Source organism: Macrotis lagotis, chromosome 8 (genome assembly GCF_037893015.1).
Source record: "Macrotis lagotis isolate mMagLag1 chromosome 8, bilby.v1.9.chrom.fasta, whole genome shotgun sequence".
NCBI classification, from domain to species: domain Eukaryota; kingdom Metazoa; phylum Chordata; class Mammalia; order Peramelemorphia; family Peramelidae; genus Macrotis; species Macrotis lagotis.
This window is the reverse complement of record NC_133665.1, coordinates 194,776,720-194,802,885: the sequence shown is the minus strand read 5'-3', so window position 1 is coordinate 194,802,885 and position 26,166 is coordinate 194,776,720. Positions and strand designations below refer to the sequence as shown.

The following is a 26,166-nucleotide window of genomic DNA, read 5'->3' as shown; positions in this document are numbered from 1 at the left end:
TCTCTCTCTCCCAAGCTTGGTTGCTGTAAGACTAGCCTGGATGGGTCATTTGGCCATTGGGCTGCCATTGGACTTAACAAGGCAGGTTACTCAGCTGCTATTGCATTGGGTGGGGAAGGTTACTTCATGTCAACTGACAGCAGCTGAGTCTTCTCAAGGTCTGGCATCTCTGAAAGCCTGGCTGCTACACTGGCCCCCTTGAGAGCCCTCTGGGTTGGATAGCTTTGGGCTCTGCCCCATTCGGACTCTGCCTGGGTCTTTCCAGCAAGGACAATGTGCCTCATCCTCCACAGGCAGAAGCTTCTCCACCTGTATTAGAGACAGATCACTGATCAGGATAGGCAGCCTTGATTGAAACTGAGAAGGGAGATCTCAAGGGAGAACTTTGGTGTTTGGTGTTTGGTCCATAAGGTAGTACAAAGATTTCATATTGCATAAGAGAAGAAAAAAGAAATTGAAAGAATTAGAACAGGCAATGAGGAAACTAAGCTTATCACAAGATGATGGTTTACTTTGAGAATCCTGGAGAATGCACTAAAAAACTACTTGAAATGAGGAACAACTTTAGCAAAATTGCCCGCTATAAAATAAACCTACAGAAACCTTCAGCATTTCTCTATATTACCAACAAAGCCCAGCAGCAAGAGACAGAAAGAGAAATTCCATTTATAATAACTACAGGCAATATAAAACATTTGGGAGCTCCCTGCCAAGACAAACCAGGAAATATTTGAACACAATTTTACAAAATACTTTTCACACAGATAAGTCATATCTAAACAACTGGAAAAATATCCATTGCTCATGGATAGGCAGAGCTAAAATAACACACTAATATTTTGCATCATTCAATCCTTGTTCCTGGAGGTTGGGCCTTCTCCATTCAGCACAGAAGCCCCCTGTGTCCCACTGACTGGTTAGTAGCACCTATATCCCCAACAGGGACCAGCCCTGTCTCAGTTTCTTTCCCTTCCCTCACAAGACTGGCTCCATGCTTTTTGATCTTCCATCTTGTGTAAGGAACACTGTGCTGACTCCTCTTCCCACACAAGTTAGGTTTCTCTTAAAAGATTTTTGACATTTCTAAAGACCCAGTGGACTCTCAGGGGACTAGAGGCTCAAGTACTTAGGTCTCCTCCCCATGAGCTGAACCCAGAGTTCCCAGAGGAGCCCCAGAGGCAGAAACTGAGGCTGAGATGGTAGATCACGATGGACAAGCATTCATGTGCAGCTACTACCTGCCAGACACTGTGCCAGCAAAAAGGCAAACAGCATGTAAACAAATAGGTCCAAACAAGGGAAGTACCAATAAATAGGAGGCAATGACTGGAAGAAGGTCCTAGAATTAAGAGGGTCAGTGTCTGACATTCAGTCCAATATGTTTATTGAGTGGGAAAAAGCTCCCTATGGAAGGTGGGCTTTTAGCTGAGACCTGAAGGAAGCCAGGATAACCAAGAAGTGCAGATGCACAGAGAGAACATCTTTCTGCTTGGGAAACAGTGAGAGAAATAGAACATTCTGTTCTTGGAACAGCAGAGAGGCCATTGTCACTGGACTGAAGAGGATGTGGCTATGTAGGCGGGAAGGATGAGGACTGTGGGAGGGGAAAGAAGATGGGAAAGATGTATGTACATGGGCCAGACCCCAGAGGATTTATATTTGGTCCCCAAGGCAATAGGAGGCCATTGGAGGCTACTGAGTAAAGAGATACCATGGTCAGACCTGAGCTTTAAGAAGACTATTTTATAGGTTGATGGAGAGTCTGGGCAGGCAGATGTGCCCCCTGCAGCAGTTATGATACTGGTCTGGGTGTGAGGTGATGAGGGTCTGCCCTAGAAGGGTGGCAATGTCAAAGAGAAGGAGGTGGCCCAGATCACATCTTTGGGCCCAGCAGGAGTATGTAACCTTTTGACTAGGTTGGAGTTGGAGATCTCATCCTACCTTCTCTTTCTTGCCAGCCATCATCTCCCCCCCCCAAGGATCCTTTGCTCCCAGCTCCTCCTTGGAGACCATAATGATCAGTTTAGTCAACAGTCCACCCCTCAGAGGGAGAGACAAAATGTCTGGGCACCATCTCACAAGATTCAGCCACTCCAAACTGCCATTCTCATTCTGGTCCAGGAGGGTCCACATTCCTCTCTCCTTCCCTGTCTGGGCATCTCTAAAATCTCCTTTATTCCTCTTTAACTCCAGCTAACAAAAGCTCCAGGAGTAAGAACAGGAAGAAGGGCATCTCTCCTCTCTCTCTCTCTTCTCTCTCTCTCTCTCTCTCTCTCTCTCTCTCTCTCTCTCTCTCTCTCTCTCTCTCATTCCCTCTGTGTCTGCTCCTGGCTAACCACTGCCTTTGAACCAAGGAAACAGAGCAGGATGCAAGTTACCCTTTATCTCTGAAAAGAGTAGAATAGGCATTGAGGAAACCCATAGGCTTTGGAAGGGATATGTGTTTCCCCTCTCCCCCCACCTCCAGAAAGCAGGGGTAGAATGACTGCCAGTCTTGGATCTGCCCCTGTGGAAAGCCCAACAAGCCTGGTATCTGCCTAGTCTCTCCTCTTAGCTCCAGGCAGGTGCTGACCTCACTGCTGAGACTGCTCTGATTCCATGGCAACAGCTCCCTGTGGCTTTGCAGGTCTTGCTCTTGGCCTCATCTGCTCGGTCTCCAGCAAAGCAATTGCCAGGCTCTGGTGCCCCATTCTTCCCTGGGGTCTAAGCCCCCCTCCCCACCCCGGTGCAGGGGGTGACCAGTGGGAGACCCTCTCTGGCTATCTGACCTCATTCCCTCCTCCTCCTCCTCCTCCTCCTCCTCCTCCTCCTCCTCAGCTGAGCCCTCTCCAGGATTCAGAAGCTTGTTATCATGTGAATGTTCACTTCTGTTCAAGTTATTACATGTAGGTAAGAATTATCACATGCTACCCAGAAACAGATATTTTAAAGGATGCTCTAAAGGCAACCCCAAATCTGATTGCACACTGTAGGCAGCCCTTGAATGTATTGACTGGGGAGGGCAGGGGGTGACGTGGTCAGAGCTGTGCCTCAGGAAAATCACTGTGATGGTGAAATGGAGGATGTGCTGGAGGAGGGGGAGCCCGGAGGCAGGAGAGCCTGTGCAATAGTCCATCTTGGAGGGCCAGCAACCCAGTGGTGACTGTGGGGGTAGAGAGGGGGGAGCAGAGAACATTGGAGATGAAAGACCAGCAAGATTTGGCAACTGACTGGATGTTGGGGCAGAGGAGGTGACTTAAGTTTAAGTGTCTGGAGAAATGGTGGAAGTTCTAGGGGGATACCAAGCTTTGGGGGAAGGGAAAATGAGGTTTCATCTCTGCAACTACTTTTGTCCAAAGAGGGAAGAGGCAGGGCTCTTAGTCACAAGCCAGGATGCAGGAGGGAGGCTACTGCTCTGAGGTGATCTTGGGGTAGGGGTAGGGGTAGGTATGCTACTCACAGGAAGGAAGTTGGTCTCCTGCTCCTGGCTGGTGCCCAGGGGGCAAAGAGAGAGGTTGAGAGTTTATCCTACCACCAAGAATGATGATGTGGGGTGGGAGAGAATTGAATAACATTTGTGTGTGTGTGTGTGTGTGTGTGTGTGTGTGTGTGTGTGTGTGTGTGTGTGTGTAAATTCCAATTCTGGTTGTTGTGGGGAGGTGAGATAGAGTTCAGCTTCTCATCTGCTAAATCTTGGAGTCCCACCACCACCACCCCTGAGGGTTACTCTGGTCCACCACTATTTTAGATGACCCTTGGGGCCTTATAATACTTTCATTTCATAATGCATGTGTTATTGTAATGTTCATCCTTTGTTTTCCAAGAGGACCAGTGACATTATGGATAATATCTTGACTCACCCATGAATTGGATTGAAGTGAGGCAGAGCTGCACAAAGTGTCGGCCTCACTCTCTCTTCCAAAGTCATCTGAGTGGAGTGGGAGAACAAAAATCAAGACAACTGGCCATGGCCCCAGAGGCAGTAGATGACCTTGGTGTCTTTGATATCAGACCAAGTTCTGAGCATTCCCTAGCAACTGCTTCGGCCTCCCTTAGATTGGTCTCATCTACCTCTTTTGTTGGGGAATCACCAACAGGTTTGAGGTCCATTGGTTCCCCTCAACCTGGTTTAGCCCATCTGCACAGGCAGTTTTACTGTTGTTAACCATAATTTTCTTATGCTAAAAAACGAAATAAGAAAGTTTTATGAATGAAGTTTTATTCCCTAGAATCTCACCAAAAACCCATGGGTGGGTGGCATCCTTAAGAATGCCAACACAGAAGTAAATGAATAATCAATATTTCTAGAATTTAAAAAAGGAACCATAAAATTTTGGTGGCCAACCAATGAGGTTACACATTTGTGCATAAATTGTCATTGATTATGATTCTCTAACCCATCCCTTATGTCAAAAATGACAAAGATCCAATGGACACCAGGACTACTGTCACATCAGGGCATTGACCATGAAAAGCACATGAATTGGACTGGAATGAGGGAGATGCTGTGCTAAGTCTCACTTCTCCAGAGTCATCTGGGTCCAGTGGCCAGATAGGAATCAAGACAACTGGAGATAGCCCTGAATGGGAGAAAATTAGGATGAAGTGACTTGCCCAAGGTCACACAGCTAGAAAGTGTCAGAGTTTGGATTCACACTCCTGTCTTTCGGATTCCAAGGCCAGTTCTCTAGCCATTGGACTACCTAGCTGCATTTTATGTTGTATGAGTTATGATATAGACCTATAAACATTGAGGTTCCTCCCTTTCTAAGATGTCATAAGAATTTATTGTCTCCTATCTAGATAACCAGTGCAATACCCTGCCTTCAAAGACTCATCTCTTTCATTGCTTTTTTATGCAATTGTGGAGAGGTAATTAGCGGGACTAAGCTATTTTTACACAGCCAGAGCTTCCCTTCAGGTTTATAACAGGAGAGAGAGAGAGAGAGAGAGAGAGAGAGAGAGAGAGAGAGAGACCTTTTGGGGGACAGAGGCCACATTCCAAACTTACAAACCTCAACAAGAGACTGATAGAACAATTTTTTCTTTTTTAGTTTTTTGCAAGGCAATCGGGTTAAGTGACTTGCCCAAGGCCACACAGCTAGGTGATTATTGTCTGAAGCTGCATTTGAACTCAGGTCCACCTGACTCCAGGGCCGGTGCTCTATCCACTGTACCACCTAGCCACCCCGCTAGAACAATTTTTGATCAGAAATATTCATTGCATATTAAATGCTATCAGACTTAGACACTGGGATGTGGCCACAGCCAGGTGAGAACTGGGGAACAGGTGGACACCAAGATGGATGAACAACCCATCTTCCCTGAACACCTCAAGGTTATGTTTACAGAGGGAAACGTGGTGCTGAGGGTGTTATATCACCTAGCTGCTGAAGTCAGAGTGCTCTCCTCACCTTCTCTCCCACTTAAGTTAGTTTAGTTTTTCCTTAAAACTTTCCTTGAACACCTGATGGGCCTAGTAGACTACCAGGCTCAGGCTTCAAGGTCACCTAATACCAAAGAGCCATAGGAAAGTGCTCAGTGGTTAGAGACAGACTTGTAGCCAGGGTTAGGTCCCTAAGGATCAACTTCAAGCATCCTCAGTGTTAGCCATATTAAATAGCCTTCTTGCCCTATGACTGAGAAAATCATTTTCTTTCTTAGGTTGGTTTTTTTTTTTTTTTGCAAGGCAAATGGGGTTAAGCGGCTTGCCCAAGGCCACACAGCTAGGAAATTATTAAGTGTCTGAGACCAGATTTGAACCCAGGTACTCCTGACTCCAGGGCCAGTGCTTTATCCACTGCACCACCTAGCCACCCCCATGTGCCACCTAGCCATCCCCCATTTTCTTTCTTGATGAATGAATCCAATCTTATCTTATTCTAATGTTGCTTCTAAACTGGCCCCTGGCCCGAGGCAGACCCAGCCCAGAAGAGACCTCTAGGTGAGACTTAGGGAACTGAGGCCAGAGCTGCTTGGAGGAGAGATTGGGAGGGTCCAGGCTTCAGGAGAGGAATGTGGAGAGAGAAGCCATGGACAGATGCCAAGCTGCTGGCATGGCCACCTGAGCTGATTTCTAGCTTATCTCCCAAGAGGCTCTACCTGGGTGAGGCCAGGCCTTCTCTTGGCCCAAGCCCGTGTTAGCTTGCTTCCAATTGAAGAGCTCATTCTCTCTGCTGCAGCTTCTCCTTCACATTCATCTGCAGAACTGGGATTCCTGTTGGCAATTTGGTCCCATCTTTACCCGGGTCTTTTGTGGAAGTCCCAGGCCTCTGGAGAAGGAGCCAAGCTGGGGAGTGGGAGCTAAGGGGGTCTCTCCTTAAGAAAGTCAACCAGGGAACTGGCTTTTCTTCTCAACCCTTGGGCTTGAGGTGGGGAGAGAGTCAGAAACTTGAGTCAGGAGAAGAGGGGCTCCCGGAGCATGCCCCCACTCCTGCTAGCAGGCTTACTTTGGCAAGGAGCTGTGCCCCCTCTCCCTCAGAACATCTCTCCAGGCCACCCACTTATCATGTCTACACTGGACCCTGAACTAACAGTCCATATGCAAATGTTCCTCCATCACAGACTTAAGAGTTAGCCTGGCAAGCATCACTGATTTGGCCAGCGACTGTCCCAAGGGGAAGGGAACCTGGGACCTCTCCCTCTTAACCAGGCTGCACTTCCCTTCTTCGGATTTCTCTCCTTTTGAATTTCTTGTGCATCATGGGGGTGCACATTCCCACTCCCACCTGCACATAGACATGGCCACACACACATGCATTCACAGTCATCCATGCATACCCTGTGCATACATATGCACACACATGCACATCTAAAACACTCACACGTGCAGACATTCACACACCCATGCATGCACAGGGGCACACAATTTCACACTCACCCACACACCCCCTCACACATGCAAACACTCATTCATACACATGCACCTTTACACATACTCACATGTGCAGACATTCACACTCACACCCTTGCATGCACAGGGGCATACAATTTCATACTCACCTGTTCACACACTCACACTCACACCCTGGGTAGACTGACCCTGGAAGGCTCTGGCAGTCCAGCCGGGGCAGCAGCTTGCCTGGGAGCACCCTAAGGCTCACTGAGAAGGCAGGAGCCTGGAGCTGTTCCATTGGCTGCAGCTCTTTGGAGAGGCCTGGGGCAAGACTTTGCCCCTGAATTCCCCCAGCTTCCCTTCCCAGTGGCTCCCTGTGTCTAGGCTCCTAAGTGTCCTCAGTCCCTGGGAATGCCTGCTCCCTTTGGCTTTTCCTAGGGAAGCTGGGAGAGGAGGCTTCAGCAGGGAAAAGTGGGTGTCTCTGGAGACCTCTGAGCTGGGGAATGAGGAGCCAGTGCCTAGGCCTCTGTTCTGGCATTGCATGAGGGCCTAAGCCCTACCCAGGTCATCTTCCTGCTGGCAGCAACTGGCCAGGTCTTCTCCTCCCCAGAGGCGGCCAAAGGCTATAGGGGAAGAGGAGGAGCTGGGGGCCCGCCCAAGGCCAGTTAAGATCCCCGCCCCCATCCATCCCACTTCACCCAACATTTCAGGGCTCAGAGCCCTAGTCCTCTGGTACCAGTCCTGTTTCTGGGGGCCCAGAGCTGAGCACAGGGCCAGGAGCCAAAGAAATGTGTTGTGATAGATTGACCTTGGGCAAGTTCCTTCCTCTGCCAAGGGGGCCCATTCCTCATATGCATCTGGAAGGAATTGGTCTCAAAACTAAAAATCTTGGGGCACTGGACTAGGTCCTGGGGGAACTAAAGAGCAACCGTCACATTTCATTGGGGTGAAGCATCAGGGAGTGAACAGATGCAGTCATCCAAAGGGGGTGCCCAAAGTGGTTTCTGGTAGAGGCAGCTAGCTGGTCTGGTCTCTGTGCTGAGGGCACCGACCTCCCTGAATTCACTCATTGTGTGACCCTGGGCAAGGCACTTCCTGCCTCAGTTTCCTTATCTGTAAAACAGGGAAAACCCTAGCGGCCACCTCCCAGGCTGCAGTGAAAGTCTCATGAGATAAGATTCCTAAGCACATGTGGGGCATTTTAAAAACTTATTTCTAGGATGAATCCCCTGGAGAGAATAAAGCCTAGCCTGGAAGCTGGGAAGGGTGAGGCTGGCTGTTCCCGGTCAGTGGCAGGGGGGGTGATGTAGCCCTTGGGATGCAAGACCCGGGAGGAGGGCAGAGGTCCTGGGGTTCCGTCCTGGAGAGGAGGGCAGAGGGATTGGAGGTCCTGGGGGTGGGGGTGGGGGAGCCGGGTGCGTGGAGTCCGGGGAAGGGGAAGCTGGCTTATCCGGTTTGGGGAGGGGGGTGATGTAGCTCGGGGCTGCTACTCTTGAGGGTGCACGTCGGGGGTGTGTGTGGTGGGTTTGGGGCCAGAGCCCGGAGGGGTGTCACGGGTCCTAGGGTGCCGTCCTGTAGAGGGGGTCAGAGGAGTCTTGGGTCTTACCGTCGCGGGGGCGCTGGGGGGGTGGGGTGCCATAGCCCAAGCTTGCCACTCCCGGGGCGCACGTCAGAAGAAGAGTCGCGGTGAGTTTGGGTGCAGAGTCTTGGGGAAGGAGGGTCGGGGGTCCTGGTCTGGAGAGGGGGGCAGAGGAGCCCGCGTGGAGCCCGGCCGCCGGGGGGGGGTCCTTTGTGACGCCACAGAGAGCCGCGCTGCCATTGGCGGGGACCCCTCCTCGGGGGGCTGCCGGGGCGGGGGCGGCCAGCGGGCGCGGCAGCGGCCCGGGCGGTGGCGGAGCGGGGCGCACGGGCTTCGGCTCCGGCTCCGACGCGCGGCTCCTGTCTGCGGCGGCTGCGGCGGCGGCTGCGGCGGCTCGACTCCGAGGGGCCGCTTGGGGTCCGGCGCCCGGAGACTCGGCCCCGCGGCGGGGCGGGCGGGCCGATGCGCGGGGGGCCCGGGGCCGCCATGCGGGCCGAGGTGGCCTCGGCCGCCGGCTTCATCACGCGGCTGCTCCGCGGCCCCGGGGGCTTCGCGGAGGACCAGCTGCAGCTCTTCCGACAGTCTCTGCAGGAGGCGCTCACAGGTAGGCCGGCCGTCTGTCCGGCGGTCATTCGTCCGTCCCGGGGGGGGGGGGGCGGCGCAGCGCGGGCGGACCGGGGAGGCCGGGGGGCGCCCCGACGTGGCTGCACGGGGAGGACGTCACGGCGCGGGTGGGGATGGGCCGCGCGGCGCGCCACGGTCGATTGGGGGGGGGATTGCACTGGACGGGACGCCCCACGGCGGGGCTGCGCGGAGCGGGTGGGGGCGCACTGGACGGGCTCTAACAGCCCCGAGGCGGGGGGCCAGGCCCTCCTGGATGCAGATCCTCGGGGGCCCCGTCCCACGCGCCCCGGGGGCCTTCCTCCCGCAGATCACTACCGGCACCACTGGTTCCCTCGGACGCCGTCGCGGGGCTCGGGGTACCGCTGCATCCGCATCAACCACCGCCTGGACCCGCTGGTGGGGCGGGCGGCGGGAGAGAGCGGCCTGAGCCCCCGGCGCCTCTTCCAGCTGCTGCCCCGCGAGCTGACGCTGTGGGTGGACCCGGCCGAGGTGTCCTACCGCATCGGCGAGGACGGCTCCATCGGGGTCCTGTACCGCGGGCCCCCCGCGCGCAGCCCGGCCGTGGGCGCCCCGGGAGAGTGGCGGCGCGGGCCGGCGCGGACGGCCGTCTGAGGCCGCGGCCGTGGGGCCGCCGTCCGGGCCGTGTGTGTGTGTGTGTGTGTGTGTGTGTGTGTGTGTGTGTGTGTGTGTGCCTGTGTGTGTGCGCGCGTGCGTGTGCGTGGGGGGAGTGTGTGCGGTGGGGGTGTCTGCTTTACTAATGCACAGAGAGGATGTAAGAGGAAGGCTGCTCTCAGCCCCTAGTCATTAAAGTTGGAGTAGGAGTAGCGCCTCAGCTGCCGTGCCTGCCCTGGCGGCCCCGGGGCCCCCGCCCCCCGCCCCCTTGCCCTCCCCGCCCCCCGCCCCCCGTGTCTCGAGCCTGGGCGCCCCCCTGGCTCCCCCCCGGGGCCGGCCCAGATGTCGGGGCCCCGGGCTTGTAAATGACGTGTACAGTCTGCTTGCTTTTCAGAGTTCTATTTTGAGAGAATGAATGAATGACCCCCCCCCCCGGCTCCTTTGTAATAAAAGACCGAATGCTTGTACCCGGAGCTGGCTGCTCTCTTCAATCCCCCCGTCCCCGGCCAGGCCACAGCTCCAGCTTCGGGGCAAGAGCAGGCTGGGGAAAGCCCGTCAGGGGCTCTGGGAAGTGGGCGTCGGGGCTACTGGGCGGGGGGGGGGGGGGGTGATGCTTTAAGCCCGAGCTTAATCTTTCTGCGCTTCGGATTTTTGATCGGTCTGGATGCCCCCCCCCCAGCCCCCACCCCAATTCTGAGAATCCTAAGAAAGCCTGCCGGCACCCCTGGACGTCCAGAGTTCGGGTTGGATCTGGGCTGCGCCAGGCCGACCCCGCTTCCCTCAGTGTGCCAAAAGCTCTGGAGCTGTGGTCCACTGGGCTCATCCGGCTTGCGAGTACATGGGGCGGGCTGCGTTTCAGCTCGCCGCAAGGGGGCAGGACGCCTGGACCATTCCTCGTCCCAAGGGCTCTCTCAGCCCGAGCATCCGGACGCTTGTTCACTGTGCAAAGACAAGCCAGACCGAAGAAGAGGCCCCTGGGAGCCATCGATAAGAACTTTATCTTGGCTTTAGTTCAAAAATAAAAATGGTGGAGGAGCAGTCTGGACCTGGGATTTCAGGGGTGGGGCATGCTGGCAGCCCTCCCCCCCCACGACCTTCTTACAGAATAGGGTTCTGATGGGGGGGGGGAGATGTCTACTGAGCTTGATTTGGGGCAGAACCCAGACTAGGAGCCAGGGCCTTCTGGGTTGGGCCCTGTTGGGTGATTCACAGATTAGGCCAGGAATTTTCTCCTGAAATTTAACAAGGGCAGAAGAAAAATGGAGAAAATTGACTTTGGAATAGCCAAGGTGACTTTTTGAACAATTCCTCTCTTAGTGGGTTTTCTGAAACCCATTGCCAATGAGATCAGGAGAGGTATTAACTGAATTGTCTCCTGTTCCACCTTAAATAAGGGTCAGGATGAGGATTTGAACTCAGATCCCAGGCCCAACCTCCTTTCCCCTACAGAGCTAGGCTAGGAGCAAAGTTCACCAGATGGCCCCACTAAGGCCAGTGCAGGCGTACATTCAGAAGACATTGTCTGCCTGTCGAAACCTACAGCATTAGGCATGCCTTTTATGTTAGGTGAAAAGATATAAGCCTATAAAGGACAATTACAAGAAGGTGAAGGACAGAAGACTGAAGACAGCTTCATATCTGAGAACGGTTCTTTTGTAGGACTCTCTAGAATCCCCTGGGTCATCTTTCATGACCATTTTTACCTTGCTTGCTTGTATGACCTTGGGCAAGTCATTTCCATTTTTCAGGACTCAGTTTCTTCCTCTGTAAAATCGAAAGTCTTGGTGCTTTTCAAGTTCTCTTCCGGTTCTTGAGTTTCAAAATAGGACAAGGTGAGGGAGTCCCTGGAAGTCCTGAAGGCAGCAGACTCGGTAGTAATCTTTAATCTTGAAATGATCCCCTGCTTTCACTAAAGAAAAGCAATTCTCTCTTTTATGGCAAAGCTGATTGGAATGGAGGCAATGCATCCTATTATTGGTTCGGCTCCTTAGCAAGTCTTCCGTTCTTCCTTTGTCTGCAGCCAGTGATCTACTATGGGAGACAGGTGCCTGTTGGGACTTGATTCACCAGGGTTTGTCGGAGGAGAGATTGGGCAGCCAGCTGCTGTTCCAGTTTCCATTCCTTCCCATGGGAGTGGGTGGGTGGGTGGGGGTGTCTAGAGGACATTTATGTCTGAGGGAGACCAAAGCCAAAGGTGAGAACAGTGACTTCTTACTGGGACTCAAGAGAGCAAGCAAGAACAGTGAGACTGAGAGGTCCAGTGAAAGCTGGCCATTATGACCCAATGGGGGAGAAGCCCTCCCCAGCTTACAAAGCTCAACCGGAGCCTTTTCTAGGGTAGGAAAGTGAAACTGTCCCCTCTCCCCCAGCAGGGGCTGAGCCAGCCTCATTCCCCTTTCCCTCTTCCCCCCCAGGTCAGCCAGTCACAGAGTGAGGATATGGATCATGACTCAGTCAGCCAAGCCAGGCAGAGCTTTTGCATCTCTGGAGCCTGTCTAGGGAAGACGTTTTTAAAAGCATGAAATAGAAAGAATTATAAAGCAAGTGAATTCTATGAGAACACACTCCACAGAGCCTTAAAAAAAGGTGCAGGGCCCCCAGACTAAGAACCCAAATTTGAGAGGACAGAAAAACTGTAGCCCAGGCCATCTTCGGGGGGGATGAAGCTGGAGTCTTGGCCAGTGCTTGGGAGAGACAGCACTTTTTAAACAAGTGGTGGCTCTTGCTTTACTTCTTGGGATAGACTTCTCCCTTCTGTGTGCTGGCTCCTCAGAATGGCAGTGAGGGGGGTGAAAGTGGTAAGGAGGAAATCCTGGATTCCCCCACCCAGGATCATGGTTCCAACTAAGGGAGAAAAATGGAGAGCCTCTCCTCAACAGGACAGGGTGGGGGTGGCTTTTGCCCACCCATCTGTCCTCCCACTATGTCAGTAAGAAGTTTGAATTTGTCTGACTTATTTTGTATCCTATAGGAACACAGCCTGTTCCCTATGGCTGCATCATGACTTCTTGGAATAATGACCAAATGAAACAGTGCCCAAAGTGCTTGGGCCTGGATTCAGATCCCTCCTCCTCCAACACATTTCAGCTAGGTGAGCTTGGGTACTTGTACTGAACCTACCTGTCTTGGCACCCCAGTCAACTTTGCATTCTAATGTATGGAAGCCTTTCTTGATGGGTTGCATCACTGAGGGGTTGATGGGTTCTTTCCTACCCGTAGTTCCCCACACTGATAAAATCAGTGGAGGTGGCCACCTGACAAAGGTTCATCGATGGAACCCTTCACCTTTAACCCCAAACAAACCTAAACTAAAAAGCTTGCTATTTCCAGCCAGCTGTCTGGCCTTTGCTGGGGTTGTTCTTAACACAGGCAGAGAACAGCAGGGTCTGGAGGGTGTAATGTAGTACCCGTAACAATGAGCATCGGTGCTGTAGTTTTACAAATATGATCTCATTAGGTCATCTCAACAACTCTGACAGAGAGATGGGAAAACTCCACACCATCATCCTCTCTGGTCCCTTAGCAACACTGCCTCTTCCACCTTGGCTCCCTCCCCCTCTCCTTTTTCCTCATTTCTATCACACTAACAGATGCCTTTGGTGACTGTGATGAGGTGACCTTGGTCTTTATCAAGGCCAGCCTCCTGGCTGCTCAGCTAACCCCATCCCATCAACAGGCTGCTTACTACCTACCTCATCCCCACTCAGTCTCTTCCTCTCTACTCTCTTCTTCATCATGGACAAACATGCCCGTGTCTCCCCTATCCTGGAAAACCTGTCCCTGCTCACTGTTGTCTTGAATCTGTTCTACCCTTCGTGGCTAAACTCTTGGAGAAGGCCATCTACAGCAGGGCCTCTGCTTCAGCTTGTCCCGTAGCCCCTTACCGTTTGCTTTCTGATCACATAAGCTGCTCTCTCCAAAGTCCCCAGTCATCTCCCGGGTGCCAACTTCAGTGGGCTTCTTTTGACCTCGGTGTGGCACACTCTCCTCCTCTCTAGGTTTTCGGGACCTTTCCCCACCCTCCTGGTAACTCCTCCTCCAGACTATAGCCATGGGTGACCCCCCTGGGGCTCTAACCTGGGACTCCTCTTCTCCCCTTTCACTTACAGGCTGAACCACCATCGTTTTGCTGAGGAGACCCGCCCTGGTCCCTGCTGACCCCCAGGCTCAGCACTCCACTTACTACTTCCAGATATCTAGACCTGGATGCCCAGTAGTCATCTTGCATTCACTGTGTCCCCTAGACTTCCCGACTCTCTACTCTGGGCCTTCTCCCAGGCTGTGCCCTCTGCTCTACCTCCTGACCTCTCCAGTTTCCTGTAAGTCCCACCTAAAGTCCCCCTTCTGGAGGAAGCCCTCCCAGTACCTCTTCAGATCTGTGTCTTCCTTCTGTTCATGATTTCCTCCTTATGCTCTAACTAGTTTGTATATGCTCACTGGCTCATTTTCTCCCCAGCAGACTGTGAGCTCCTTGAGGGCAGGGACTGGTGCATCCCCAGTTCTGCCTGGCACCCAGCAGGCACTTAAAGAGTGCTTATTATCATCCCCATTTAGCAAGTGAGGAAATGGAGGCAAACTGGTAGAGTGACTCGCTCAGGGTCCCATGGCAAGGAAGTGTTTGAAGCTGGATTTCAACTTGGGTCTTTCTGACTCCCACTGAGGAGCCTGTTTGATATCTAGCCCCTCTTGCTGTCTGCAGATCTCTGCCCCAGAGTTTAGGGCACAAAGACAAAGAGGAAACAGCCCCCACCTGGGCAGAGCAAGCTTTGGTGGTTGCTGGTGAAGCAATTTCCATCCAAACAGCAAAGCTGGGGAGTCAGGATTAACAGTTTCCAAGGCCCCCGCCCCCTCCCCAACTCAGTTACTTTGTAGCCCCAGTTCTGAGGGACTCGTTGCTCTGGGCCCCAAGCCACCAGGCCACGTAGTGTTTCTCGGTCTTGGTAAAGGAATGGCCTCACCTCCCATCAGCCCAGGGTGGATTTTGTTCAGAGTCCGCTTTAGCACAAAGTCCTGGCTCGGCTTGGGGAGCCAAGCCCCCGACCCCGTGGATCCTTGAGCTGTCGCTCGATGGAGTCAGGCATCCAACTGGGAGGGCCCGTCCGAATCCTCTGCTTCTCTGGGATGCTGCGACTTCCACTAAGAATGCCCTTCTCAGGCAGTGGGCCACTGGGAGGGAATTCTCCCCTCGGGCTCCGAGCCCTTTCCCTCTGGCCTGCACACAGCACCCCCTGACCAAGGGTTCCTTTCTGTTGCTTGGAGTCAGCTCAGGTGGCCAAAGGCCCTGACGGCAGCGGGGGCCTCCCCGGCGCCCCCCCTTCAGAGAGCCCTGCTGGGTTTCTAGGCCTCCTCTAGACTTGCTACTCTCTTGATGCCGCCCTCCCAGTGGGTGGCACCGCCCTCGGGTTTGGAATCCTTTAGCACAGTCCCAAGCCCTTCAGCCTCAGTTTCTTTGTCATCAGCCAGCAGAGGGGCAGGGAGCGTTTGCTAAGCGCCCGCTATGCCCGGGTACTGCTGTAGGCACGGGGGATACAAGGAAGGGTCCCTGCTCTGGAGGAGCGCGGAGTCCACAGGGGGCCCACGGCAAACTCTAGGCGAAACAGAATGCAACCTCCAACCCATCGGAAGAAGGACCAAGTGGAAATATCTAAGATAAACAGAAAAAGCGAGGAAGGGAGCAGGGATCAGGGGAGCAGGGATGGGGAGGGCTCCTGTGGGGCGGAGACGGTGGGAAGGGAGCTGGGCCTTGCAGCCACAAGTCGCAAGAGCCTTCCAGGCCTGGCAGAGAGGCCGAAGCGCATCGGGGGATGAGGCGGGACAAGACCCCGGGGGTAGGAAGGCCCGTGGGGGCCAGGGGCGCCCACGGCGGGCTGCCATGGTCAGCCCGGTGCTTTAGGGCATCCTTCGGGGCCTGGAGGGTGGCCGGGACGGGCAGCGCCGGGGAGGCCAAGCCTGAGGGGCGGAGGAGGGAGGGTGCCCGGGAGGGAGGCGTGGCACAGTGACGGTGCCAGCGGGCACGTGGGGGCGCTCGGGCTGCGTGCCCGACCCGGCCAGGCCGCTCTGGGTCTCCTCTGCCTCCCCCGGGCTCTCCCACCCTCGCTGCTCGGCCCCAGAGGGCTCGGGGCGCCCGCTCTGCCCGGGCTTGGAGCGCCACCTCCCGCCGCCGCCTCTCCGGGCGGGCTCTCGGGGACGCCGCCCCGGCCGGGCGGAGCAGGCACGGCGCAGGCGCGGGGGGGGGGGGAGGGCCTCGGCGCGCAGGCGCGGGGGGGGAAGGGCCTCGGCGCGCAGGCGCCTCGGGGGGAGGGGGAAGGGCCTCGGCGCGCAGGCGCCTCGGGGGAGGGGGAAAGGGCCTCGGCGCGCAGGCGCCTCGGGGGGGGAGGGGGAAGGGCCTCGGCGCGCAGGCGCTGCCGGAAGCGGAAGCCCCTCGCCCTGCCCGAGCTCGCCTCGCCCGCGGTCGGGATGGCCGCCGGGCGGAAGGCCCTAGGCTGCGGCGGGGCGCAGGCGCCGGCGCCTTGGCGTCACTTCCGGGCGGGGGCCCGTCGCGCCCCGTCGCGTCGCGCCGGTGACAGTCGCTCCCCGAAGCCGGCGCTCACGGAGCCGGGGGCCGGGGCCGGGCGCGGGCCGAGGGCGGGCGGCCGGGGCCGGGGCCGGGGCCGAGTCCAGCCCGAGGCGGGGCCGGGGCCGGGGCATGGACGCGGCCAAGATGGACGAGAATGAATGGACGTACCACGGAGAGGGCAACAAGAGCCTGGTCGTGGCGCACGCGCAGGTGAGCGCCGACCCTTGACCCCGGCCCCCGCCCCCTCCTCCCCGCGGCGCGCGGCGGCGTGGCCCCGGGCCGGGGGGCTGGCGGGGCGGGGGGCGCCGGGCCCGCCGCGTGGGCACCGCGTGGCGGCCGAGGGCCGGGCCCGGGGGCCGCGGGGTCTCCTGGACAGGCGGCTTGTCCACCCCGGACCCGCCATCGAGGGCGCCTGGCCCGGGCAGCCCCCCGAGCCCCCCGGGCCGCGCGCCGGCCGCCCTGGTCCGGAGTGGGACGGGAGCGCGGCCCCGGGGCCGGCCGTGGGGTCAGGCGCCCGCCGAGGACCCGGGAGCCCGGGCGCTGTGCCCGGCAGAGCCGTCGGTGGGCGGCGCCCCTCCGCCCCGCGCCTCCCGGCCCTGGGCATCGCCGCCTTGTGTCGGGGCCCTGAAATGTGCAGCCCCCCCCCCCCCGCCGGTTTCTTTTTTAAAACCCCAACTCTGCCCGGTGTGGCGAGGCGGCCCTTGGGGGGCTGAAGGGCGGAGCCACGGCCCCGCGGCTCTCCGCAGTCCGTGCTTCCCCGGGGGTGATCACCCACGGCCGTGGGGGCCGTTCCCCTCTTCCCCTTCTTGGTGCCCCTTCCCCCCTTCCTTGCCCACCCCAGAGCCCTGGCGGAGCACCAGCAGCTGAGTCTGGTACCGGAGGGTATGGAGCTGGGCCATGGGCTGCATGAGGTGGGAGTTCCCAGGATTTTCTTCACATTTTCCTATGACAGTCATCGTTTTCTCCTATCAGTAAGTCTTGCCCAGTTTCTCTGAATTCTTGGCACGCTGCCTTAGTTTCTAGACCTGTTGGTTTAGCTATCACCCCACTGGATGGGCACCCTTTTGGTTTCCAGTTCTTGCTATTACAAAAAAGGGCAGCTATAAATATTTTTGTCTGAATGCCAAGATAAAGTGGTCATTTCCTTACAAGGTTCCTGCCACACCACACCACCTCACCAACCGGTTTTCTCTTGTTGCTCTGAGGGCTTTCTGATTAGGAATAAATGAGAGATTAAAATCACCAGTCACCAGAAGGCAGCGAGCAGTCTGTCCCTTGTTCAGATCCCAATGTCCCGGCACCCAGGCTTCTTTTTTTATCCAAGTTGTACTGTTGCCTTTTGTCTTCCCATCATCCTCGGTGCCAGATCAAAGCCAGCCTCCTCCTCCTCCTCCTTCTCTTTTCCTGGCTGGATTCCTCTCCCATGATTTCTGACAGCCTCGTCATGGGACTGTACCCTAGGCAGGTCCCTACTAGCTGGCCCTCGGGATCTCCTCCAGCACTCCAAGCCTCCATTGGCCGTTCCCCAGCTGATGAGTAAGCCATGCTTCTGGGTTTCTGCGAGCCATTTTTCTTTCTGTCTTTGGCTTCCTATGCCTCAGGGTGGGATCAGTGCTGATCATCTGATGGTCCTGCCACAATGTCCAGATGGCTGGACTAACTCACGCCAGGGTCTCCTGGGTCTGTTTGAACTCAGGTCCCAAGGCTAACTCCAGGACTACCTTCATGGCAGCAAGGTATTTGGATGCTCCTTTTCCCACAGCCCTTTGCCATCTCTGCTAGGGTGGTGATCTTATGGGATGGGATTTTGTTCTTTTTTTCTTAGAACATTATCCATATTCTCTGTCTTAAAGTGGGTGGACGTTACAGCCTAAGGGATTGAGATTAGCTGGCTGCTTCTTCCTAAGGCCAATTATCCATATCAAACATGCCCCAGGTATTCTCCACAAGGCAAAAGACCTATTGCTTGGGTGAACACTGAACAATGATCAGGGAAGTGGGACCTTTCCTGGACCATAAAGATTTCTGTAGTCATTCTTGTTTTCTCTGCAGAACAACCATCCTGGAGCCTGCCAGTCCTCTGCCTTGGTACAGGAGGCAGGATTGTTGTGGGGCTCCTGTGACTGGCCCAGTATCTCCTGGAGTGTTGGGCTGCTCCCAGGAAAGCTGGTTGTCCAGGTCTCTCCACATTCCCCTCAGGTTCTAGCCAGGTCCCCACTCTTCCCATGGTCTTGTTCTCTTTTTCCCAGGAGTTCGCCTCCCTGCTTGAAGCAGGGTCAGGCATCCACCCTGATTGGGTAGACTGTCAGAGGGCAGGTGGATCAGGTTAGGGAATAAACTAGAAAGGACTCAGGTGGCCTCCCCACCTTCAGCTGCCAGACAACCTGTGGTGAAGAACTTGGAGTTGATTCTCTCTAGATGTGTCAATAGATACTTGGCAAAGAGTCCCTTCCAAGGAGCGTCCCACAGAGTGGGCACTTCAGAAATGATGGGATTGTCCAGTTGTCATGGAAGCCTCAAGGAACCTTCTTTGGGAAGTCTTCCCACTGTCATGCTCAGAGGGTCCTGTGCCTTTGGAGAGAGGGCCTATCTCTCTGGTGATTTTAGCTGGACCTTCCCCACCCTTCAGCCAGTCTCTTCCCCTTCTGATTGACCTCCTACACTTTGGACAGAGTCAAAGGCCTGATCTACCTCTCAAGCCCCATCCTCCTCCTCCTCCTCTTCCTCTTCTTCCTCCTTTGGTCTGGCCTCCAGAAAGAGGCAACCTTTCTGGAGTCAATTTCTTCTTGTTCTCTTTCTCTTTTTACATTTTCTTTTTTATTTTCAACTGGACAGGTATGGCAAAACCAGACATTGAGATGGACAAACAACCAAAAGGGGTTGTTTGTGAAACCGGATTGCTGGTAGGTTGATTGTTCAATTCGATACACACTTCTTGAAACCAAAGTTGTAGACAGTGACCATTTGGGTGCCCATCTGAGTCTTGAAAAATGGTGTTATCTTCTCTTGATTTTTTTGGTATCTCCCTCCCCTCCCCCCAATAAAAGCTAACCCCCAGCAACTGCCTCCAGATGCCGCAGAAGGTGGGAGGTGCCCTGTCCAATGAGACTTCTATTGTGGCAGCCATCCCCTTGGGTTTGTCCGGGCCGGGCCTCTACAGCCACGTCCTTGTTTCTTCCATCTGCCCTGTTCTTGTCCTTTGGGGTCTCCTGTCCTCCCTTCCTGTCCTTTCTACTCCATCCTCTGACTGTGGTTTCTGTGACCCATGTTTGTGTGTGTGTGTGTATGTGTGTGGACACTTTGCTTCTCCTCAGTGTTGTATGTTAGCAGTAATTTTGACTTTCACCCTGGTGTGGATTGTTTGGTTCTATTTCAATCCCTAGCATTTTTTGATTGGCCTGCTCTGGACCCTTCCCTGGGTGTGCTAAGCACTGGGCTTCTAAGAAAGGAGAAGGGCCTTGCCCTCCTGGAGCTCACGCTCCAGTGGAAACCCAAACATTGAGGTTTGCCAGACCTGACTCTCACTTTTCCCTCTGCCCTTGGATGCCCATTTTACAGAGGAGAGAAGTAGACCTGTGGGAGATAAGTGACTCATTCAGGGTCACCCGGCTAAGAAGGATTGAGTCTGGGCTTGAACTCTGGTCTGGCCTGTACTGTCCCCTAGGCTTTCTGACTGCCTCCATGAACTTCAGTGTCTCCCAAAGCAGTATTGCCCTGGCTGGGAGTGCCAGGAGAGAACAGTCTGGAGGGTCTGGGATGGACCTTAGGGGGCAAGTCAGCTGAGGTATCAGGCCTCCCCTCCCCCTCAATTTCCAATGAAAAGCTGAAGGCCCAAGAGTCAGGGCTCCTGCTAGAGCACAGAGTGACTGGAGGAAAAATGAATTGTTTTTAGGCCAGTTCCTCCCAGTTTTGATCAGCAGATGCTAACTGTCCTCTGTTGACATGACCTATTGTCTGGGCACCGGAGCCTGAGGGGGAGGGAGGCCTCAGGACATTGCAACAGGCTGGGGACCTTCCTGTGACCGCGGGGGGCAGGTCTTTCCTGTCTGATATTACACATGGCAGCTTGGCCTCTGTTTGACACTTTTGCCTATAACTTTTGTCTCTGCCCCAACACCCCTGAATCTGAGAAAGAAGAACAAGGAAGACCAGCTTGCTCTGGAAGTGTTTGTGGGGATTCTGGGCAGTGGCTCCCCCTTCCCTACCAAGAAGTGGGCCTGGCACCTTCTCTCTGCCCTCGGGACCAGGCCAGGCTTGGCCAGTCTCCATGGTCGTCCAGTCATCCTTATATGGTGGCTAAACCTCACAGCAGATTTAGAAGGATCCCTGTTTGACAGAGGAGGAAACGAGGCAGACCAGTGAAGTGACTGGAGCAGGGTCACACAGTTAGCAAGTGTCAGAGGCCTTCCTGACCCTGGTCCTTAGAATGTTTTCCCCGTCCTGTTTACTCTGCTTTGCATCTCTTCCTTCGTCTCCAGGCAGGGGATGCCCGCCCAGTTCTCTGCTGCTCTTCCTGGGGTGGGGGTGGGGTGCTTCCTGGGCATTTACCTATGTGAGTTGCCTGTGCCTGACAGGGAGAGCTCTGGGGCACAAGCTCAGCCCCTTGGGGTGTGATTTTTTTTTTAATATTGTGAAGTGAAATAGATTATGAAGTCAAATCACTGGAAAGATGCTGTTTCTTTCTTTGCTAGCATTTCTGAAAATCATCAGCTCAGAGATTTTGGGAGTAGAAATGATTTCCCTCCAATGGTCTCCAAGACCTTGCCCGCCATTGGCCAGGCCAGTCCTGGCACTCCATGAAGTGTCTGGGGTAATGGACTGTTGGAGTCCTTCTCCTGAGGCCTTGCCTGCTCTGGCCCTGGTGCCGTGCCAAGCCCTGCCCTCTTCTGCTCCGAGAAAGGGCAGGGTCCTCCTGGGAGGCAGGTGTCCTGCACAGGCCTTGGGGAGGAGGGGCTCCTGCCCGCCTGCCCTTTGGGAGACAGGGACCAATGGAGGGATGGAAGGATAGATGGACAGATGGGAAGGAAGGGGGGGCGAACACAAGACCCGAGAGTGAGTGGGTAAGCATTGCCCTGGATAGAGAGGGATGGAGGCCTGGGGTTTCAGAGCCAAGAAAAAACTTTACTGAGCTTTGTAAACCTGTCTTGTTGGGGAGAGGAGGTGGGTCTGCCCTTGGGGAGCTTGCTGGCTGTGAAATTGCCTGGAAATTTGATTTCTCTTCGTTCTGTTTTGTTATGAACATTGATTCATTTGGAACTTTCATTTTTCTGGGAAAAGGAAGACCCGTCTATGTGCTCACCTGCTCTGAATGCCCCGAAAGATTCCCTAAAATGCCAGTCAAGGGCTTTTCTTCAAGGTTCTCTCTTACATGCCATCTTTCTTCTTCCTCTTGTCGTCTTTCTGAAAGTGGCACACCCTTCTCAAGGCTCTGACACTCCAGAATGTTTTAGGGGGAGGGAAGTTATGTGAGGGTGGCTTGTCTCTGCCCACACAGCCAACACATGGTCAGCTGGGCCCCAACTTGGTATGACCAGCTAGGTTCATGATTTTTCATTGTGACTGAAAAAATAGTAATTCTGTTTTTCTTTTTTTAATAGCGATGTGTGGTACTGCGGTTTTTGAAGTTTCTACCAAATAGGAATAAGGTAAGGAGTGTGTATGTGTGTGTGGGGGGTGTGTGTGTGTGTAGGTGTATCTCTGGGGGGTGTGGGGGGTGGTATGTGCATTTGAATCTGTTTATTAGGGTGTAGAAATCCAGGAGATGCTTCTCTTTCACCCATTGGCCCCCATTGTGAGGAGCTTGTGTCTGTTCCCAGGATGGCTAGTGGGGGGGGGGGGGATGTTGGGAGGAATGTGGGTCATCGACTTTGTCCTTACTTTATTGCTTGACCCACCTGATGGTTCCTACCTGGATAAAGGAGCTGGGGAAGGTTGCTATTAGGACTGGGGTCCCTGGTGGCCCAGGAAACAGCTCCTAGACTGGGCCTTGGGCCTTGGCCTCTGTCTGACCAGCCCGAGGCAGACAGGCTTTGAGCCAGATGCTGTCATCTGGGCCAGTGCAACATCTGAGAAGCCCTGGAAAACCCCACCCGGGACTCCATCCCACTGGGCTGTTTTGTGCCTAGACTCAAATGGGTGCCATCTCTGGGGCTTTGCACCAAGGTCTGACCCAGACTCTGCTTCTGAAGCCTTGGAGTTCGAGAGTAGCCTGGAGCCTGAAGGATCTATCTGCTCCCACCTGGGATCCAGGCTGGGGGGCTCTCAGGTTCCAGGGAGGGAGGGACAGACAGAAGAGAAATGTAGGCTGAGGCTTCCAACTCCAAGGCCCCTTCTCTTCCACTATCCAGGGCTGCTTCTCTTAGGGCACCGTTGAAATCATTTGGTGGTGTTACCACAGCAACCCCAGGCGGGACTCAAAATTCAATACATTTAGGAGCTTTTTAGGGGTGAATTAATTAAATGTTTGACCAAATAGTGCAGTCAAGTGGCACTTGGCAGAAAAAAGGTTCCTCTTTTCTGAGTTAAGGCCAGTGTATTCTATAGCTTGGTGACTGGGCCCTTCTGTCCTCAAGGAAGATTAGAGTTGAATGGGACCATGTGGCGCCCATGCTCAGAAGAGCTTGCTGGAGTGGTGGGGTGTGGTAGGGCCAGTGGCTGAAGAGAATGTCATGAGGAGGGGCCAGTGTCATGGAGCTCCTGGTTTTGTGGAAGATTGACTGGAGAGAAATGGGTGAAGGTCCGAGGCACCCTTGGTGTAGACAGCAACTCCCCAAGGAGAGATTCATAGGAGGTTTCTCTGGGAGAAGGGCATTGAATGATCAGGTGTGGGCATGAGGACCAGAGAAGCCAACTTAGTTGGGAAGCCCTGGGGACAGGCTGGCTTGGAGGAGGCCAAGTGGCATGGGGCCAGGCTCCCAGGAAGCCAAGGCACTAGAGATGGGTCTGAAGGAGCGGCCAGGAATAGTGTGATCGGGAGCGAGGAGGACTGAAGGGGTGCCTGGCTAGGCCAGGCATGGAGACCAAGCATTGGAGTGGCCCCAGGGGGGTGCTGCAGGGCTTCTCCCTGGGGAGAAGCATTGGCCTAGGAAGCAGCCCCACTATCCCAGGGCTCTGTGCATTCTGCTTTGTCCAGGTTGGCTGAGCACTTCTGGGGGGGGAGGCAGCTTATTTGTTCTTCTTGGAGTTAGAGAAAAAAAGAGAAGCCCCAAGAGTGAGAGAATCTGGGGCCACTGTGACGTAGGAATGAGCTCAGAGGGTCGGGGGCTCAGAGAGAAGGAATTCAGGGAGGCCCCTGATGCTGGAAACTTGCAAGAGAGAGGAGACTATTCACTGTCCAGCCTCTGACTTCTAGAGATTTAATGGGGGGAGGGAGAGGAGAGAGGATGGCCAGGAAAAGGAAGGAGAGCCTCAGAAACTGGACAGTGGTGTTTGAGCAGGTACCGAATCAGAGCAGGCTTCTCAGAGGAGGGGGCAGCCAGCTGAGTGGGCTAGCCCAAGTCTGGTGCCTGGAGGCAGACCTAGGAGGAAGCAAGGCAAGCAGGAGGATGAGCAGGGCCCCTCAGTGCCCAAGGGAAGAGTGAGAGAGGGAGCTTGGAAGAAGGATGGGTTTGGGGGGGAAAGATTGGGAGATTGGCTTAAGGAGCCACTGGAACTCAGACTTGGGGCTCAAAGTCCACATGAGGATTCGAAGGCCGACTGGTGTGTAATCTGTAGAGAGAATCTTGGGAAGGAGAAAGAGGTGGAAATGTGGGGAAGGCCAGATGTGGACAAAGAGGAGCCCGATCTCTGGGGCTGGGGAGCCAGGACAGCTCTGCTGGGTGCTCTGCTCTCCAAAGCTCTGGATCTCGAAGAGAGCATCTTGAATAAGTGGGCAAGGCAAAGGCTTACTGGGGGCACCGCCTGGCCAGGCAGAGCAGGCGAGACCACTGCCAGGACTGGGGAGCCCTGGCAGGCCTCCCCCTTCTCTCTGTTCCAGCAACAGCTCCCAAGTGGGGTTTTTTTTTTTTTTTTGCTGGCTTCTCCACGTGGGCCTGCTCGCCTTAAAATATGTAACAGACCAACATGGTCTTCCCTGTTGAGATGGCTGAAGCCAAGGATGAGTCAGAGAAAGGCCTTGGAGATTGCCTGGGGTGCAATTCCCCTCCTTTCCTTCCCCTCTCCACTCTCCCCCTCTGGCCCTGCTTCTCTGCTACAGCAGCCCCCCTTTTGCTGGGCCTGTTTGTGGGCAGGTGGCTGATGTCAGTGAAGAAGGCTTCTCACAGGACATCTCATCATCACCCTTGTCTTTCACAGACATCTGAGGAGACATTGCATCACCTCCAGAACATAGTGGATTTTGGCAAAAATGTCATGACAGAGTTTTTTGGAGAGAATTATGTGCATCATGGGGTAAGTCACTCTTGATGGTATGTGTGTTCCCTGATACGGGGTGACTAGCTCTCTTCCAGGGGCTACATATGTTCCTGGGCATTATCTCACTCCAGGGACTTCACAAGGCCCTAGATGGTGCTGGCCTTGGGTGGGGTTGAGTCAGGTGGATGGCCCAAATGGGGCTGGCTCTGTCTGATGGAGGAGGGTGTGTGGTGTTCCCCCACAGCAGGGGCAAGGCAGCCCCCCAGCCCCACCGTCCCCTGCTGCCTCCTCCTCCTAGTCCAGTGCCAGTGCCGCCTGGGTCAGGCTCAGGTTCGTGGGATCAGAGATCGACGAAAGACATCTCTCTATCAGATGGCCATTTTTGGCTTTCCTCCCAACTCAAGTCCTTGGCCTGATATTGGAAGACTGTCCAAAGCTGTTGTCAGAGCATGCAAAAGATGCCATGTTGGTTCTGATTGAGTCGCTGAGGCAAAAGCGAGTTCTGAGGGTAGCCTCAGCGTTCTGTCCTCACTGTCGCCTTGCTAGCATTTAGGGTGGAAAAGAAAATCCAGTTTATTTGATGTGGGGGGCAGGGCAGTTAGTGGGGACATCCTCTCCTCTGCAGCATGTGCACTCATTGCACTCAAAGACACAGACACACACATGCACACACACACCACATACAGCACCACAGACAGACATGCACCACTTGCTCAAACCATACACAGACACATCACACACACACACACCATACACACATACACACCATACACACAGGTGCATACACACTCAGAGACACATACACAGACAGACATACCATAGACATACACACAGGCACACCCCACACACATACCATACACACTCACAGACACACACACCATATGCGCAAACCATACACACAGGTGCGTGCACACACACACACACACACACACACACACACACATATGCCCCTACACATGCACACACACTTTCTGTCCCCTCATGTGATTTCAGGCTCTGTTGACCGGCCTCCAGAATGTTTATCCCCTCTGGGTCCTTGGGCCCTGATCATTAGTTTTTCTCATGTCAGGAAAGCCGTCTGCCACAGAGGTCTTGAGACTCTTTTCTCTTCTAAAGAGCTGCTCATTTCATTTGACTTGAATTCGATTGTCAAGATGCTGAACTGGGAGAGGGTCTGCACATGGTCGATGGGTCTCTTGGATGATGCATGGGGTGCTGTGGTCAGGAGGGGGGTTGGATTATTTAAATTTCCTCTCACTTTAAGCTTTCAACTTCATTGTCTCTGTTGTTTTCCTTTTAAGTTCCTGAAAACAATGGCCTTGCTTAGTGCACCTTAGAGAGCAGGTTACCCCTGGCCCAATTCTTGTATGAAAGGAACCCCACGGGCTCAGTGGCATTCATTCTGACATGGGGTCTCCTTTCCCATGACTCCATCCTCATTGGGCTGACCTGGCTGGTCCAGAGCTGCCCCCAGCTAACCTTGCTCTTCCCTCCAGTGTTTTAATACAGCAGCATCACGTATGGCCCGAGTACATCACTTGGACCCCCATCCCCTGTGAAAAATGATGATGGTGTTTGCCAGCTTTGGGGGCCACATCCATTTTTAGAGAGCTCTGCATCCCCAGGGAC

At 54.6% G+C, this 26,166-nt stretch overlaps 2 protein-coding genes across 10 annotated transcripts in view; both read left to right on the top strand.

The window, feature by feature from the left end:
• The first annotated feature begins 8,593 nt into the window (after positions 1-8,593).
• On the top strand, positions 8,594-10,094 carry LOC141496691 (protein BTG1-like). Its single transcript, XM_074199314.1, has 2 exons — positions 8,594-8,997; positions 9,325-10,094. The coding sequence occupies exons 1-2, from the start codon at positions 8,856-8,858 to the stop codon at positions 9,627-9,629; spliced, it is 447 nt and encodes a 148-aa protein (XP_074055415.1). The 5' UTR covers positions 8,594-8,855; the 3' UTR covers positions 9,630-10,094.
• A 6,153-nt stretch (positions 10,095-16,247) lies between these two features.
• IPPK (inositol-pentakisphosphate 2-kinase) overlaps positions 16,248-26,166 on the top strand; it is a 32,232-nt gene continuing 22,313 nt past the window's right edge. Inside the window, exons 1-5 of one of the 9 annotated variants that reach the window (XM_074199296.1) lie at positions 17,139-17,156; positions 17,787-17,921; positions 19,021-19,088; positions 21,783-21,830; positions 24,478-24,573. In XM_074199296.1, coding sequence (XP_074055397.1) covers positions 19,023-19,088; positions 21,783-21,830; positions 24,478-24,573 — 210 coding nt within the window. In that variant the 5' untranslated portion in view covers positions 17,139-17,156; positions 17,787-17,921; positions 19,021-19,022. The other 8 variants (XM_074199293.1, XM_074199291.1, XM_074199297.1 and 5 more) reach the window with 8 other exon arrangements.